Genomic DNA, 14341 nt, shown 5'->3' on the forward strand with positions numbered 1-14341 from the left:
AAATAGTGGAAAGGCTATGATATTTCTAGCTTAAACAAGAAAATTAGCTAAATTTTGCAGAAATAATTCATACGCAAATTCCAAATACATCTTAATTACAATATCAGAAAGCGGAAGTAAGGTAGCAACACCGAACATACGTCAAGCTTGTGACTGGTCATCGGCGGACGAATCGTGGAACTGGCGCATTTTCTGTTATTGGTGATTGGAGATCTCCAAATATTGCACTGATTATTGGTTACTGTGTTTTAATAATTTCAGCCGCGGCTAATATTTCTAATTTGGTGTATCAAAACATTATTTTAGACTAAATTAGGGAACATATTTCGTGGTATTCCGAGGTCGGCTGATAGTGCTACTGCCAGCAATTCAAGATGTCGGTGTGTTTTTTCTTGCCTGCGTAAGTTCCTTCAGCAAAATAATTAATGTGCGCCAAACGGGTTTAAAATAACTTTTTTGCTTTTTTTTTGCATAACAATATTTTGTTTTGTATGTTGAAATAACTTATTACTTCCTACTAACAATCAAAACTACATCACAAAGGTGTGCCAACTAGTATTATTAGTACATCGTAATTAAAAATAAAATATTTCCTAAATATTTTTCAAAAGAAAAGAAGTCAATAGAATAGTACTTTTTTTAGTATCCTCTATTTTAACTCTGATTGGATATTTAATGGCCTGGTGAGTAAAAACTCAGCCTCAATCCAAGGGTCCAATATTCAAATTACCTCTATTTTTGTGTCTATTAAAAATGAATTAATAGTATACATCTGAGAGTTCTAAATGTTCTGGAAGTTCTGGAAGGTGCAAGCAGTATGTCACACTTGGCCAGCGCAGTGGACTATGGCCTACACTCCTCACTCTTTAGAGGATACCTGTCCAGCAGTTGACGACATACCAAATAATTAATTGTTTTTGCACATCCCGCAAAAAATTAAGACAAATGTGAACTCAAAGTAAAATTTACCATATAACTAGAGTATTAAAGAAAAGACTTGAAAATATAGACTATCTTGATATCTTGCTCACACCATATATGCATTTGTTTGCATTATGTAAGGTTTGGTAGAAAAGGTTAAATTATAATGAGATAATTTTTTTTTTACATAGCACCTACTATAGCTATGTTAAGTGCTGTTGCTTTTTCGGTTGAAGGTTGTACAGTTAGATAGAGACATGCTATGCGCAAGGATTTTTTTTCTCCTTTAACCCGTTGATGCGCCCCATGGGCACTCTGCAGGACATCATGAATGTTCTACTATGAGAGGTGAATTCAGGTGGATTTGTAGCTAATGTGTGTGGATTCCTCTAGAAGGCGTGAATAAGATTTTATATCAAGATTTCAGATGTGTACGTCCTCCTTTACCGTTGGCACCCCCTGTTTATGGTGCCACTGAGCCAGAGACCAACCATGGTTCACCAGTCACATTCATGTTTAGTTTATTTTGAAAGTGTGGTATGATTGTTTGAGCTAGCTGTGACACTCAAGTCCATCCATCCGTCCATCGGCCTTTAATAGTCCCATGCTGGATAAAGGTGTCCCCTAATCTGCGCTGCTCCGACTAGTCTTGAGCCATTAGAATCTAGTGGTAACCCGCCATCCCGATACTCAATGGCACCAGATTGACCATATGACCATAGCGATAAATCTATGGCCGACCTCTCCTAGGATGGAGCCTTACTATTTCATTTAGGATTGATTACAGTTTAGTTATCTTAGGTTGTAGTTGCCACTCATAAACTGATTGCTCATTGATTCTGTGATTTCCAAAACCTAAATTATTCAGGTGTGTCTGGCCAGAGTTAGAAGTATTTATTGTAAAGTCCGGCACATCCTCTGCATGTCTGAATGTCTAGGATAGATTCCAATACTAATTGTGGAAAAATATATATTGGAGGTCTGGGGAATCAAACTTCAGACACATCCCTTGTTTTTTATAGAAATTAATTGTCACATGCTTCAACGGTTAAGGAAATCATTGTGGAAAACCCTATCTATATGATAGTTTTCTAAAAAAGTACTCAACGGTGAAGAAGTCTACTACATCACGCTCAGACAGGACCAGACCTGGCCTTGAGGACTGGCAGTTTGAACGGAGATTGGTGACCAGGAGTGGGATAATCGCATCAAGATGTTCACGCCGATGCTGTTTAACATACTGGTGTCGACAATGATGTTATTGATTATCGTGTGCATCGTCGCGATGGTACTGATGATGATGACCCCACAGCGACCAGGCGAGCGTGGCGACCTCGGCGGAGGAGCTGAAGGCGGAGTGCGTGATAGAGGACAACTCGGCCTCCGAAGGGATCCACGACAATCTACAACATTTCTGGGCGAAGGTGAACGACGATATGAAGAAAATTAATGCTGTAAGTATCTTCTAAGTGTAGATACCTTTGAATTATGTATGGTTTGGTTGCTTTTAATTTCAGGTTTTTCTTTTAAAGGTGGTAGAAATAGGATGGTTTGATTGGGTAGGTACCAACACCACACCAATTTGTGGTTTGAAGTTTTACTGAGTTTCGATGGAAGAGTGTACATGCTGGTTCTCTAATATCGTTCTCTCGAATAGCAATGGATCTGTAATCATCTTTAGGTAGAACCAGTTCTATATAGAGTTGATCATAGATATCTACGGGCAGTAGTGGCCACCATCAGGTTGACTGCAAGCTTGTCTACTACTCCTATATTATGAAAAAATGTACCATCAGGGTAGGTTTCTTTTTGTAGGCAAAACTATTTTTTAAAACATGTGTGTTATAGAGTTTCTTTTGCCGCTTCTTATCCATAACGAAATAGTAGTATTTGGAGTTCGAAATTATTGACGATCAAAAAGAATTCTGTAAAAAAACCGCTTTGAATAAAATATTTTTGATTGCTTCGATTGCAGGACGATTTCAAAACCCAAGTACTGCCGCTCGCTCGCATTAAAAAGATAATGAAGCTGGACGAGGAAGTGAAGATGATATCTGCGGAGGCGCCGGTGTTGTTCGCCAAAGCTGCCGAGATCTTCATCCACGAGCTGACTCTGCGCGCCTGGTCTCACACGGAAGACAATAAGAGGCGAACCTTGCAGGTAATAGGGTATTTGGACTATTTACACGAGTAAAGTAGGAAACAAGCATTTGTGGCGACTTCCCGCTATTCATCAAGAGATGATGATGAGTTAATCTCCCTTTGCCAAACATCTAATGGTAAGTGGTAATTCGAAGCTGTTCGATTGGTGGCACCATCGACATACTAAATCTGCCTAATAACAGCAGTGTTAAGCACTGGTGTGTTCTGGTTTGAAGGGTGCGGTAAGGGAGACATACTTCACTGTCACTATGTTAAAAAATTAAAAGATTTGCATGGTGAACTTGTTCCTTGTATAAGACTTTTAAAATAGCTAATATGTATCTGAATTGTTGTAACTACAATTGTTGCTAAGTCAAGATTCCTAGATTTATTTATTTATTTATTTAATTCCTAGATGCATCGATGTCTTCGGATTTTGGCATCCATGCCCAGTTCTAAGATTCACCCTGTATAACTAATAATATTATGTTCCCAGCGCAACGACATAGCGATGGCTATATCCAAGTCGGACCAATTCGACTTCCTGATCGACATCGTGCCCCGACACGAGGTGAAGGCCGGCAAGCCGCGCGAGGAGCCCCCCCGACACACGCACACGCACACGCATAACACTGAACAGGTATGCTGCCCACTGCTGGGCAAAGTGAACAACCCACTGTACTGCGCTATGCTTGTCGGAGACCGACTGCAGTGTGACATGAGGCTGTTAGAACCAAAGTAGCCTAACTACAAAAAAATATTTACAATATGGAGAAAAGTAAAAGTGTATGTAGCATAACTACAAAAAATGAATTACAATATGTAATACTAATTACAGTGGCGCTATCTGTCGAAAATTGGTCGTACCAACTCAGTCAAAATCAATCTGATCAAATGCATAGTTTACGATTTTATAAAGGACATACAGACAAACATTCATTTTTTATATATAGTATATTTCTTTGTTATAACAACAGTGTTAAGCATTATTGTATTGTAGTTTGAAAAGTAGGAGAAGGCATGGACATTTATAAGAAGCAATTCAGATTGATCCAAGGTATAGCTATCTGTAGGTAAGGCTTCAGACTTATCTGGATTGCACGCGTCTGGTGGCCATTTCTTTTCTTTTTTCTTCACGAGGGGGAAACCTTCAAAAGGTACCCGATGACGTGGGAGCGACACAGGGTCATGTGGGATTCTTACCGCACTAAAACGCCCCCGGTGGCCGTCCTCGGCGCTGCATAGAGGACTCCGGGATCTCCAAAGGAACGCAACCGGAGTCCTCTTAGCGCGTTGCCCCGTCGGGCTCCGCCCAGGTGAGCTTGACGCTCGCCGCACCGTCTGGTACGTATGTGCTCGCTGCGTGTAGGTGTGTATAGAAGAGGCGTCGTAACAGAAACAGCCAATAGTACAAACTGATTTATTCCGTGCACAAGTACATTGGTTGCGAGCAACTGACTGCCTATTTATTGTGAGCGACAATACATATATTAATTTTGCTCGGCACACGTACGACGGTATCCGACCACACATACACATCTGGTGGCCAAACTTACCATCACATGAACTCACAATGAAACAAAAATTGACTAAGCGTATATTCCCCAGGTGTCCCATCAGCAGTCGAGCACCATCCACAACTCGCAGCCACAGTTCGTCATACAACCATGCGCACAATTAGTACAGGTAAATACTCTAATATTTTATATGAAGTAATTCTATGAGTAAATTTAATCTGGAATTTGGTGGACGCACTCCCGCGCGTCTAGATACTGTGTTAGTACAAGGTTACGCTTGATTAGATAGACCCAGTGTTTACAAAGCATAATGGTTGTCATTGACTTGCGGTAACGACGTCCCCTATTGGGCCCATAACAATACGCCGTTGTCCCCCCAATACCTCCTAGAGATTCTAAAACCTACACATTGGTTTTCTACTGTTTGGCGTCACTAACTGGATTATTTGGTCATCACAGAAAGTTAAACAAGATCACGTACGAAGTACGAATACGTATTTCACTGGTTATTTGGTGTTGACGACTTTTTTTTTCGCTGATAAATACACATTTCAGAGATTTCTTCGCCTGTGTACTTTCTTTTTGGAGGGGTGTGTAATTGCACCCCTTTGCAGGCCATGTATGAAAATTTTGAAGGTGGTAGAACCCTTTGTGGTTCAACTCCGGCGGCACCACCACCACACCTATTTCTACCTAATGACAACAGTGTTAAGCGCTGCTGTGTTCTGGTTTTAAGGGTGTGGTAAGGGAGACATACTTTTCCGAGGTGTTCCAGCTTAGTCCTCAGCAGTAGCGGCGCATCTGTGGCCGACGTCAGGTGGGAATATCTAATCCTATCTGGGGTTGATTACAGATGTCCATGGGCGGCAGTAGCCACTTACCATCAGGTGGACTGTACGCTCGTCTGCTACTCCTATATTTTAAAAAAAATATATTTTGTTCAGAACCACCACTAATCCAAGGTTTCTTCAACAGCAGCAGGCCACGAGCTCTGCGGCGAGCGCGGCGCCGAGCGCCCAGCAGCCCGTCACGCTGGTGCAGCAGGTGGTCACCTCCTCGGGAGAGGTGCAGCAGTTGCCGGTCAGTAATGTTCTTGTATTACCAGTAAAGTGTTTGTAGTTACCAGTAAGGTGTTTGTCGTTATCAGAAAGAAGTTTGTTGTTACCAGTAAAGTGTTTGTAGTTACCAGTAAGATGTTTGTAATTACCAGTAAAATGTTTGTAGTTACCAGTGAGAAGTTTGTTGTTACCAGTAAAGTTTTTGTAGTTAACAGTAAAGTGTTTGTTGTTACCAGTAAAATGATTGAAGTTACCAGTAAGATGTTTGTGGTTACTAGTAAGATATTTGCAATTACTGGCACATGGTCACATGTTTGCATTCATCAGGCAGTTATTAGCAATTATCTGTAAGATATTATTTATATATTCTATTTTAAATTTTTGTTAAAGAACATAGATTACCTTTTATCCCCATAAAAAGTACCAATATGTAAATAGAAACCTCTGTACGCGAGCAAAGGTAAAAACTAATTATTATTAACAATTATATTATTATTAATTAACCTTTTGAACGCCAGAGCAAAAACGCATGAACTTGCCCTCAACGCCAGGCCACAAATTCACCGCAAATACCTACGCAAAAAATAGGGATTCCAAAACTTCATCGATAATCAATTTTATTTTCATTTTCGTCTTTAATTTCGAAATATAATGTCCTTATAACATTGAAATTTAATTCAACATTACATTTCTTCCTATTAAAGTAATAGTTATACACTATTTACAGACTTGTATAATACCGTAATAACAGATATGAGACTACAATATATTTAAATATAATAACTGTAGGTACAACACTATTCTTGATCTGCTGTCTTCATATTGTGGCCATGGCGTGGACGGCTCGCCATTTTAATAACTACTTCGCTTCCGAAATAAGGATGTGGCAACGTAATATCTCGTTTATCGATGTTCTAGTACAATATTATTTTATAATAAATGAAACACGTTTTTTAAATCAGATTTATAATTCCGAATGTAACAGGTACTTAAAAATATATGATTGAAATAGGTTAAGAAGGTTAATAAAATCTATGAAAAAATAGAAAATTTTAATAAAATGTTACACAGTATGTACTATGTATACATGTTTTTAAATATTAAGTTCTATAAACCTGGCATAAAAAGTAACAAATTAAAACAATTAACGATTATATATAATTATCACAATTACCAATCAGTCTTATACTAATAAATCTTTTGAATAATAGAACAAAATTATACAAAATCTACAATGCAACCTGCATTCTGATCATCTAATAGTAAGCCATGTGTTATCAGGCATAAAAAAGTAACAAATTAAAACAAATAACCATTATATATAATTATCACAGTTACCAATCGGTCTTATACTAATAAATCTTTAGAATAATAGAACAACATTATACAAAATCTGCATTGTATTATCTTATCATCTAATAGTAAGCCATATGTAAATAAAATCTAATAAAAAACTTCAAGTTACAATAGAAAAATCAGTATCACAGAGACATTAAAATCAATATAAATCTAAATATATTACACAGAGTGGTACTTTTGGAAACACGGCGCAGCACATAAATATACGTTACAAACGTTACATTTAAAACGTGTATTTTTTCTTTGTTTTAAAAGTGCGCATTGCTTGCATCTTTGATATTTTCCCATACGACTCGGCATATGATCCTTTGCATTACTGGGTAATATACGAAGAGGATTACTACTGCTAGTTGTAGCTAACGTGGAGCCTTCTATAATACTACCACTGTGGTACCTCTCTATCAATTGCCGAATCACGCTCAATTGAAAATCGGCAAATTTCAATATTGGCATATCTTTTAAATGCCGGTAACAATAAAATGCATTTAATAGATGCATATCTAATAAATGGAAAAATAACTTTTTATACCATTTGACTGTTTTGCGGATACACTGCATTGATGATAATAGCATATCTGCGGTATCAACACTGCCCATGTTTTTTGAGTAGTCCACTACAGCTTTTGGCTTAATTACAGGCAATCCCGTATTTCGATGTATTCGCGATGATAATTCCATAGAATTATCATGGATGGTGGATAACATAAAAATATATTTTTTGTCTTTCCATTTAATGGCCATCAGTGGACCAGAATATTGCACTTCCGTTTCATTCAATTCTAGAATCGTGTTTAATTTTGGCATATACTTTCTATTTTTTTTTACCGTACCGCAAGCGTAAATATTATGTTCGTGTAAATATTTAAATAACAATGGGCTCGTGTACCAATTATCCACATATAAATGGCGATTGGATCCTAAAAATGGTTTGACCAACGTGGCAACAACAGCCCCGCCAACACCTAGATTACAGGGATCAACTATCTCTGTGGTTGCTCCACAGTAAACAATAAAATCAACAATAACACCCGTATTTACATCACATAAAACAAATAATTTGACACCGAATCTGTTTCTTTTATTCGGTAAGTATTGTTTTATGGACAAGCGACCCTTAAATGGAACAATGCTTTCGTCAATACAAATAGTTTTATATGGCGTAATAATATTTCTAAACTTTTGTCGTGTATGAGATACACATTTCTGGATTTTCGATAAAATTGTATTTTCTTCTCTTTGCTCAGAAAAATGGAGCATGCCAAGTATCATAGAAAACCTGTTGCGTGTCATTACTTTCGAAAATATCGGAGAATTCAATAAAATATCTGTGGACCAATGTTCTTCTATAGATAAATGTTTATTTCTGGTCATTAACATTATGACTGCAAAAAACATGTACATCTCCGGGACTGTTACGTCGTACCAAGCATGTAAACGAGAATGCATACGCAAGTCTACATTCAGCACAAAGTATCGATGAAATTTATTGGTCATATTGACAATCATCGACACAAAATCTGTGTCCATAAAATATTGAAATATGTCGCATTCAGAAGCAATTTCCGACGGCTCTAAATGGATTCCAGATTGAAAATCATTGAAGTCAGCTACTTCGGGTGTACGTCGTTCCGAGGTCCATTGGAAGGACGGTTCCGGCTCATGACCTCGATGGTGGCCATCTCGAGACGTCGAAGGTGTATCATTTGATGGTTCTTGATGGGCAACAGTTGCTGGCTGTAAAATAAAAACAATAATTCATTGTGGGAAGTTAATTAGCCAGTGCGTGAGAAACAAGTATTTTTCTTTGTTCTAAATTCTGCCCGAAAACAATAGATCTTTACGGCCGACAGATCCGAAGATATTATTGTACTCCAACTCGAGTTATCGGCTTATATTGTGTCTAATTCATCATGAAATTTGAAATTACTACTTGCGCTGTTGCAGATGGGTTATTGCTATACAACAAAACAAAAGCTACAGATTTATGACAGTTAGTTTAAGTTTATTGTTCCATTAGTTAATATTTTTAAGGTAAAACCTTTTAAGAATCTCGTTATTGTTAGAATGTTTTACTTTGATCAACAAAACAAAATCTTTAGGTTTATGGCAGAAGCTCAAGCTTTATTGTACTACTGCAAAATATTTTTAGAGCATAATATTTGAAGACTGGTCAATAGCACAATTAGTTTAAACTTCAATAATAAAAAACAGACATAAACATTAGCGATCTTAGAATTTCGTATATTTGGTAATTTGTAAGCTAAGATATCGTTTTACAAAAAGAAACTTAATTAAAATTAAATTAAATTCTCATTAATTACGCTACGCTTTACCTATTTGTAAAGAAAATAGAATACAATTAAAATAAGCTAAAGATTAAAAAAACGTCTATGGTTTTTATGTTTCTTCCCAAGCATTATTGGTATTTGCAATTTTTTTAGGTTGGTAATACTGACATGTTGACTAGAAAAGTACGTTTTATTAGACATTCGTACATCGGTTTCGAACATTCGAAATTCTATCATTCATCACCATTCTTCATTCTATCTGAAATATTTTATTTACATAATTAATATGTCTTCTGGTGACGAGAGCAGACCTTCATCACCAAGTTTATTACAAAATATACACCGTGCCAAGAGAATTAAGTTCTCAGTTGAACCTGTGAAAGTGACCTGTGTGTGTGAAGGAGTGAAAACAGAAATGATATCAAAGCAAACACAGGTAACGTCAGAGGATATTGCAACCGCAAATATGTACCAGCTCAGTATATGGGACAAAGACGAATTAAAATGTGATGTTTCACATTTACCTAATGTGGGTTTCGAAGAAGAGCCAAAGGACCCACGCAATAAGGCATTCGCAAGATTGGTCGCACATGAATTAGATAGTGTACCAGCGGAGAAGCGTTCGGTAACTTACACCAATATAATTAATATTATACGTAAAGTACGACACCAAAAAGACTTAGATGACATTAGTTTACCGAGCTACCAGGATTCCGATTAAGAAATAATAAATTATTGAAAAGGTTATAAGTTTGATTATTGTCTAATTAATAAATATCCCAAAATAAATCATAAAATCTGTAAATTCGTTCATTTATTTATTTCAAATACTTTTCAGACGTGGCTTAATTCTTTCTTAACCCTGTGCTCTACATAAATTATATCTTAAAAACATTTTCGGAGGGATCATATAGCTTGACGAACACTATAGGAACTATATACCGAATTACCGAAACAAAACTGAAAAGTCGAGTTCTCTGCACACATATATATACATAATAATTAATTGAAATAATAGTATACATATATTAGAAACCTATAAGTGCAGGCTTAGGTATAAGGCGCAATTAATATTTCATAAATATATGTAATATTTAAACATATTATATCGCTTAAACATATACACAAGTAAAAATATCAAAATCATTCTTGATTTTTACTTATTTATGTTAGCGATCAATAGGTTAAATAATACAACAAGCATTTAGTAGGTAACTGTATGCTGATTCATATCTTAATTAAATCGTATGTAAACAAACAACGATCGATATATCAACTTAAAAACTCTGTATAACGGCTGTATCTATTTTTTTACAACAATAATATTCTCAGAAGTAACTTATTTCTGTAAAAATATGTTTCTTTCGGTCTACAAACACCAATACCAGGCCACACTTACAGATTTCATCGTGATTTTTAATAAGATTAATATTTGCTCAAAATTTTTAAAATAAAAGCAGATAAAAATAACTTACCTCTAAATCAAATTCGTCCAAAGATTCTGTTTCCGAAAATTCTTCGTCATCTGAGACTCCTTCTAATATGCGAAGAAGTTCTTCCGTAGTCATTAAATTCCCACTCATTATAATAGTCACTTAATATAAATCTTGAACTCGATATCACAAGTAAATTAATCATAAATATTATTCATTCACTTCACTAATTTCTGGTCGCCGCGCTTGTGACGTCACGATATTGTCGTCTAGTCGTGACCATGGCGTACAGGGTACTGATAATTCGGGTTGCGTTAGGGATGCGCTTGAGTTGGGATTACTGAATATCGAAATTCGACCCAACCAAATTTTATTTTTGACTATGTAGCTTATTGAATGATTTTTAAGACTGGTTTTATAAAATTAATGCTGCTTTATCCTAGTACCAAATTATACCTAAAATAATATATTCCAGAGGAAAGTTTCGAATCGATCTTTGATTTGAAATAATGATATTATCCAACATGCGCTACATCACTAGCGGTCACGCAGTTATGACTCTGGCGTGTGAGGACATTCTTTTTTCAGAGTTTATTTCTTTCTTTTTAACGTAAAATTTCTCAATATTTATAATGCAATTTAATTAGTTTTATGGAAATAAATAAATTTTGGACCTTCTATTTTACAGGTATATAAATAAATAGGCATTAAAGTAATGTTTAAATAGTTTATTTTGTGTTTTAATGTAACGCTGTTTTTGTCACATATTTGTGTCGTTGGCGCTCAGGGACAGTTTTCGCTTGTCACGTATTTGTGACCCTGGCGCTCAAAAGGTTAATATTATTTCCCCAGATCCAACTGACGCAGGCGCAGATGAATATGATAAGGCTGCAGATGCAGAACAACCCGAGCCAACCCATCATCATACAGGCCCAACCGCAGCAATCGCCGCAGATTATACAAGTAAGCGCAAAGTTAAAAATTACGCTTTCGTATTTTTGTATACCTAAAAGTCAAGATATGGTCGATACATTATTATTACGTAAATTTTAAGAGAATATCGCATTTGTATAGGTATAATATTTTTTTATACTTTTTACATGCTTTTAAGTCAGAATTTAGTTGAAGACACGTTTAAACCCATTGTCATCTTTGGTTCAAGTATATCGAAAGCCTTGTGGATGGTTTTTTGTCTTTATAATATTGAAGTCGCGAACGAGCGTGCAGTCCACCTGATTGTAAGTGGCTACTGCCGCCCATGGACATCTGTGATCAACCCCCAATAACATTAGATTCCTATCTGAGGTTGGCGACAAATGGCGGCATTCCTATTCGTGAGAACTAAATTGATAACTGTAGATATACCTGAGATTTTTATTTATTTATTTGTAGCCATGACCCTAATCACACCTTTCAAACCAGAAAACAGTAACATTCAAAACTACTGATAGACCAGGGTCGATAATTTTTAAAACCAATTAAAATCGTAGTAGGATGAAACCCATTAGAAAAGGAGGGGAATATTATAAAAATGAAGGGAAAAATAATTTACGGGCGATCTGAGGTCGGGGAGGGGATGGGGGTGAGTCTTTAAGGGTAAAAAACGGTTTTTCTCGATTTCCGGCAAAACTAAAAGTCCTATCGAAAAAAGTCAAATGGCAAAGTTGTAGGTAATAAAAAGATCTAAAACTTTTGTATTTACACTTTTTTCACATAACCTCAAAAGGACAATGCCCATGAAAGTATGGACCGCCGTCCAGAGTTGCATCAAATTGAAACTTGTTGTGGACGATGTATAATTAAGCAAATACTACCACCAATAATTATTTTTTAGATCAGCACACGGGTTCTGAAGTTATTTACCGAAATGTTACATAACCTCAAAATCGAAAATATCCGACGATAGATTGATGGTCGGTTTTAACTGATAGTAGGTACCTATAATGTAGTTCGATTAACATATTCCATTTACTTTTAAAGGTAGTAGGTAAAAAAACCTAAAATAATCCTAAAAAACCTAAAATAATGAATTCCGAGAATAAAATACCGCCATTTTAATTTTTAAGAACAACAATCAACATTTCGTCTTATTTTATCTTAAATGGAACCCCCTTGTTCAAAGAAACTATTCTGATCGACAAACTATGTAAAAAAATCAAAAAATAATTTTAATATTACTTTCATTTTGATGCATGAGAAAAATCATAAGTCAAAACACTAATAGATCTTATTGAATACCGAGTATAAAATTCCGCCATTTTAATTTTTAAGAACAACAATCAACATTTCGTCTTATTTTTTCTTAAATGGAATCCCCTGTTCAAAGAAACTATTCTGATCGACAAATTATGCAAAAATGTCAAAAAATAATTTTAATATTACTTTCATTTTGACGCATGAGAAAAATCAGTACCAAGAATGGGCATTCTCCTTAATAAATTTTGAGGTTATGTGAAAAAAGTGTAAATACAAAAGTTTTAGATCTTTTTATTACCTACAACTTTTCCATTTGACTTTTTTCGATAGGACTTTTAGTTTTGCCGGAAATCGAGAAAAACCGTTTTTTACCCTTAAAGATCGCCCGTAAATTATTTTTCCCTTCATTTTTATAATATTCCCCTCCTTTTCTAATGGGTTTCATCCTACTAGAATTTTATTTCACTTTTTATTATTTTTAAAGGCTTCTACCCTAGTCTATGAGTTGTTAGGCAAAAGTAGGTATGGTTTTGGTGCCCTCTGAATGAAACCATAGAGTTCCAAAACTTTCAGAATTCTGCATAAATTGTATATACAATTGCGAAGACTCCTAAGTCTAGCAGTGGACAATAAAATGTACACAACTATATTTAACTAATTTAGTCTATATTTTCTTTCAGGTGTCCTCTCAGGCGCATCAGCCTCAACAAGTGTTTTTAGCGCAAGTGAGCCAAGATGACTCTTAGTGCAGTGGTAATACGGACAAATGAATGGTGCAATTTTAAACTATATTGTCGTTAAGTGAAAATTTATTGTTGTCTTATATAAGTGTATGGTTAAATTAAATTAAGGATTGAATGCCTTTTTTAATTTGTTTTGTAATATTACATAAACTACATTTATCATTTTTGAAGATTAATTAAAGGGCCGGCCACAGAACGCGTAATCAGGCGGGAGAATCGAGAATCGTAATTAAGGGGAGAATAGATCCTGACGCAGCGCATGTCGCTAAGTTTTGGTTAGTAGTGTATTTAGTAGAAAGTGGTCAGACACCTTTAATCTATACAATCGGATTTTATCGTATTTATGTCCACCATATACCTAGGAACTGGGCTGCATATTCGTCCAACAAACTACCTATCTAGAGAAGGTATTCTAACTTTAGTCACATTTTTTGACTAGCCAAACAGTTACACATCTACTTATCGAAAACGGTTTTTTCTAACACTGAAGTAGCAATCGTTCTTGCAGTCCACCTGATGCCAAGTAGTCACTGCGGCCCATGTAACCAACCAAGTAGAACAGGGGTTCATCTTTTGAAGGTGGTAGAACCCTTTGTGGTTCGACTCCGGCGGCACCACCGCCACACCTATTTCTACCTCATAACAGCAGTGATAGGCACTGCTGTGTTCCGGTTTGAGGGTGTG

General features: G+C 36.0%; 1 protein-coding gene across 2 annotated transcripts; it reads left to right on the plus strand.

Moving 5' to 3' along the window:
* Nucleotides 1–146: 146 nt before the first annotated feature.
* On the plus strand, nt 147–13784 carry LOC140756612 (nuclear transcription factor Y subunit gamma). Of its 2 annotated transcripts, none has more exons than XM_073092144.1 (8): nt 147–400; nt 2234–2375; nt 2897–3082; nt 3560–3703; nt 4672–4749; nt 5556–5660; nt 11571–11681; nt 13595–13784. In XM_073092144.1, exons 1-8 carry the CDS (start codon nt 375–377, stop codon nt 13658–13660), a joined length of 858 nt encoding a protein of 285 aa, XP_072948245.1. In that variant the 5' UTR covers nt 147–374; the 3' UTR covers nt 13661–13784. The 2 variants fall into 2 exon arrangements, with proteins under 2 accessions (XP_072948245.1, XP_072948246.1); XM_073092145.1 differs by having other exon boundaries at nt 5559–5660.
* Nucleotides 13785–14341: the final 557 nt, after the last annotated feature.

The sequence above is a fragment of the Epargyreus clarus genome, unplaced genomic scaffold, assembly GCF_041222505.1.
Source record: "Epargyreus clarus isolate Ecla_fem2 unplaced genomic scaffold, WU_Ecla_fem_2.2 ptg000035l, whole genome shotgun sequence".
NCBI lineage: Eukaryota > Metazoa > Arthropoda > Insecta > Lepidoptera > Hesperiidae > Epargyreus > Epargyreus clarus.

Excerpts from the sequence above, each read along its gene's own strand:
- LOC140756612 (XM_073092144.1), top strand. The coding sequence starts at position 375 with ATGTCGGTGTGTTTTTTCTTGCCTGC. Across the intron at positions 2,376-2,896 it reads ATATGAAGAAAATTAATGCT|GACGATTTCAAAACCCAAGT; the intron begins GTAAGTATCTTC and ends CTTCGATTGCAG. Across the intron at positions 11,682-13,594 it reads AATCGCCGCAGATTATACAA|GTGTCCTCTCAGGCGCATCA; the intron begins GTAAGCGCAAAG and ends ATTTTCTTTCAG.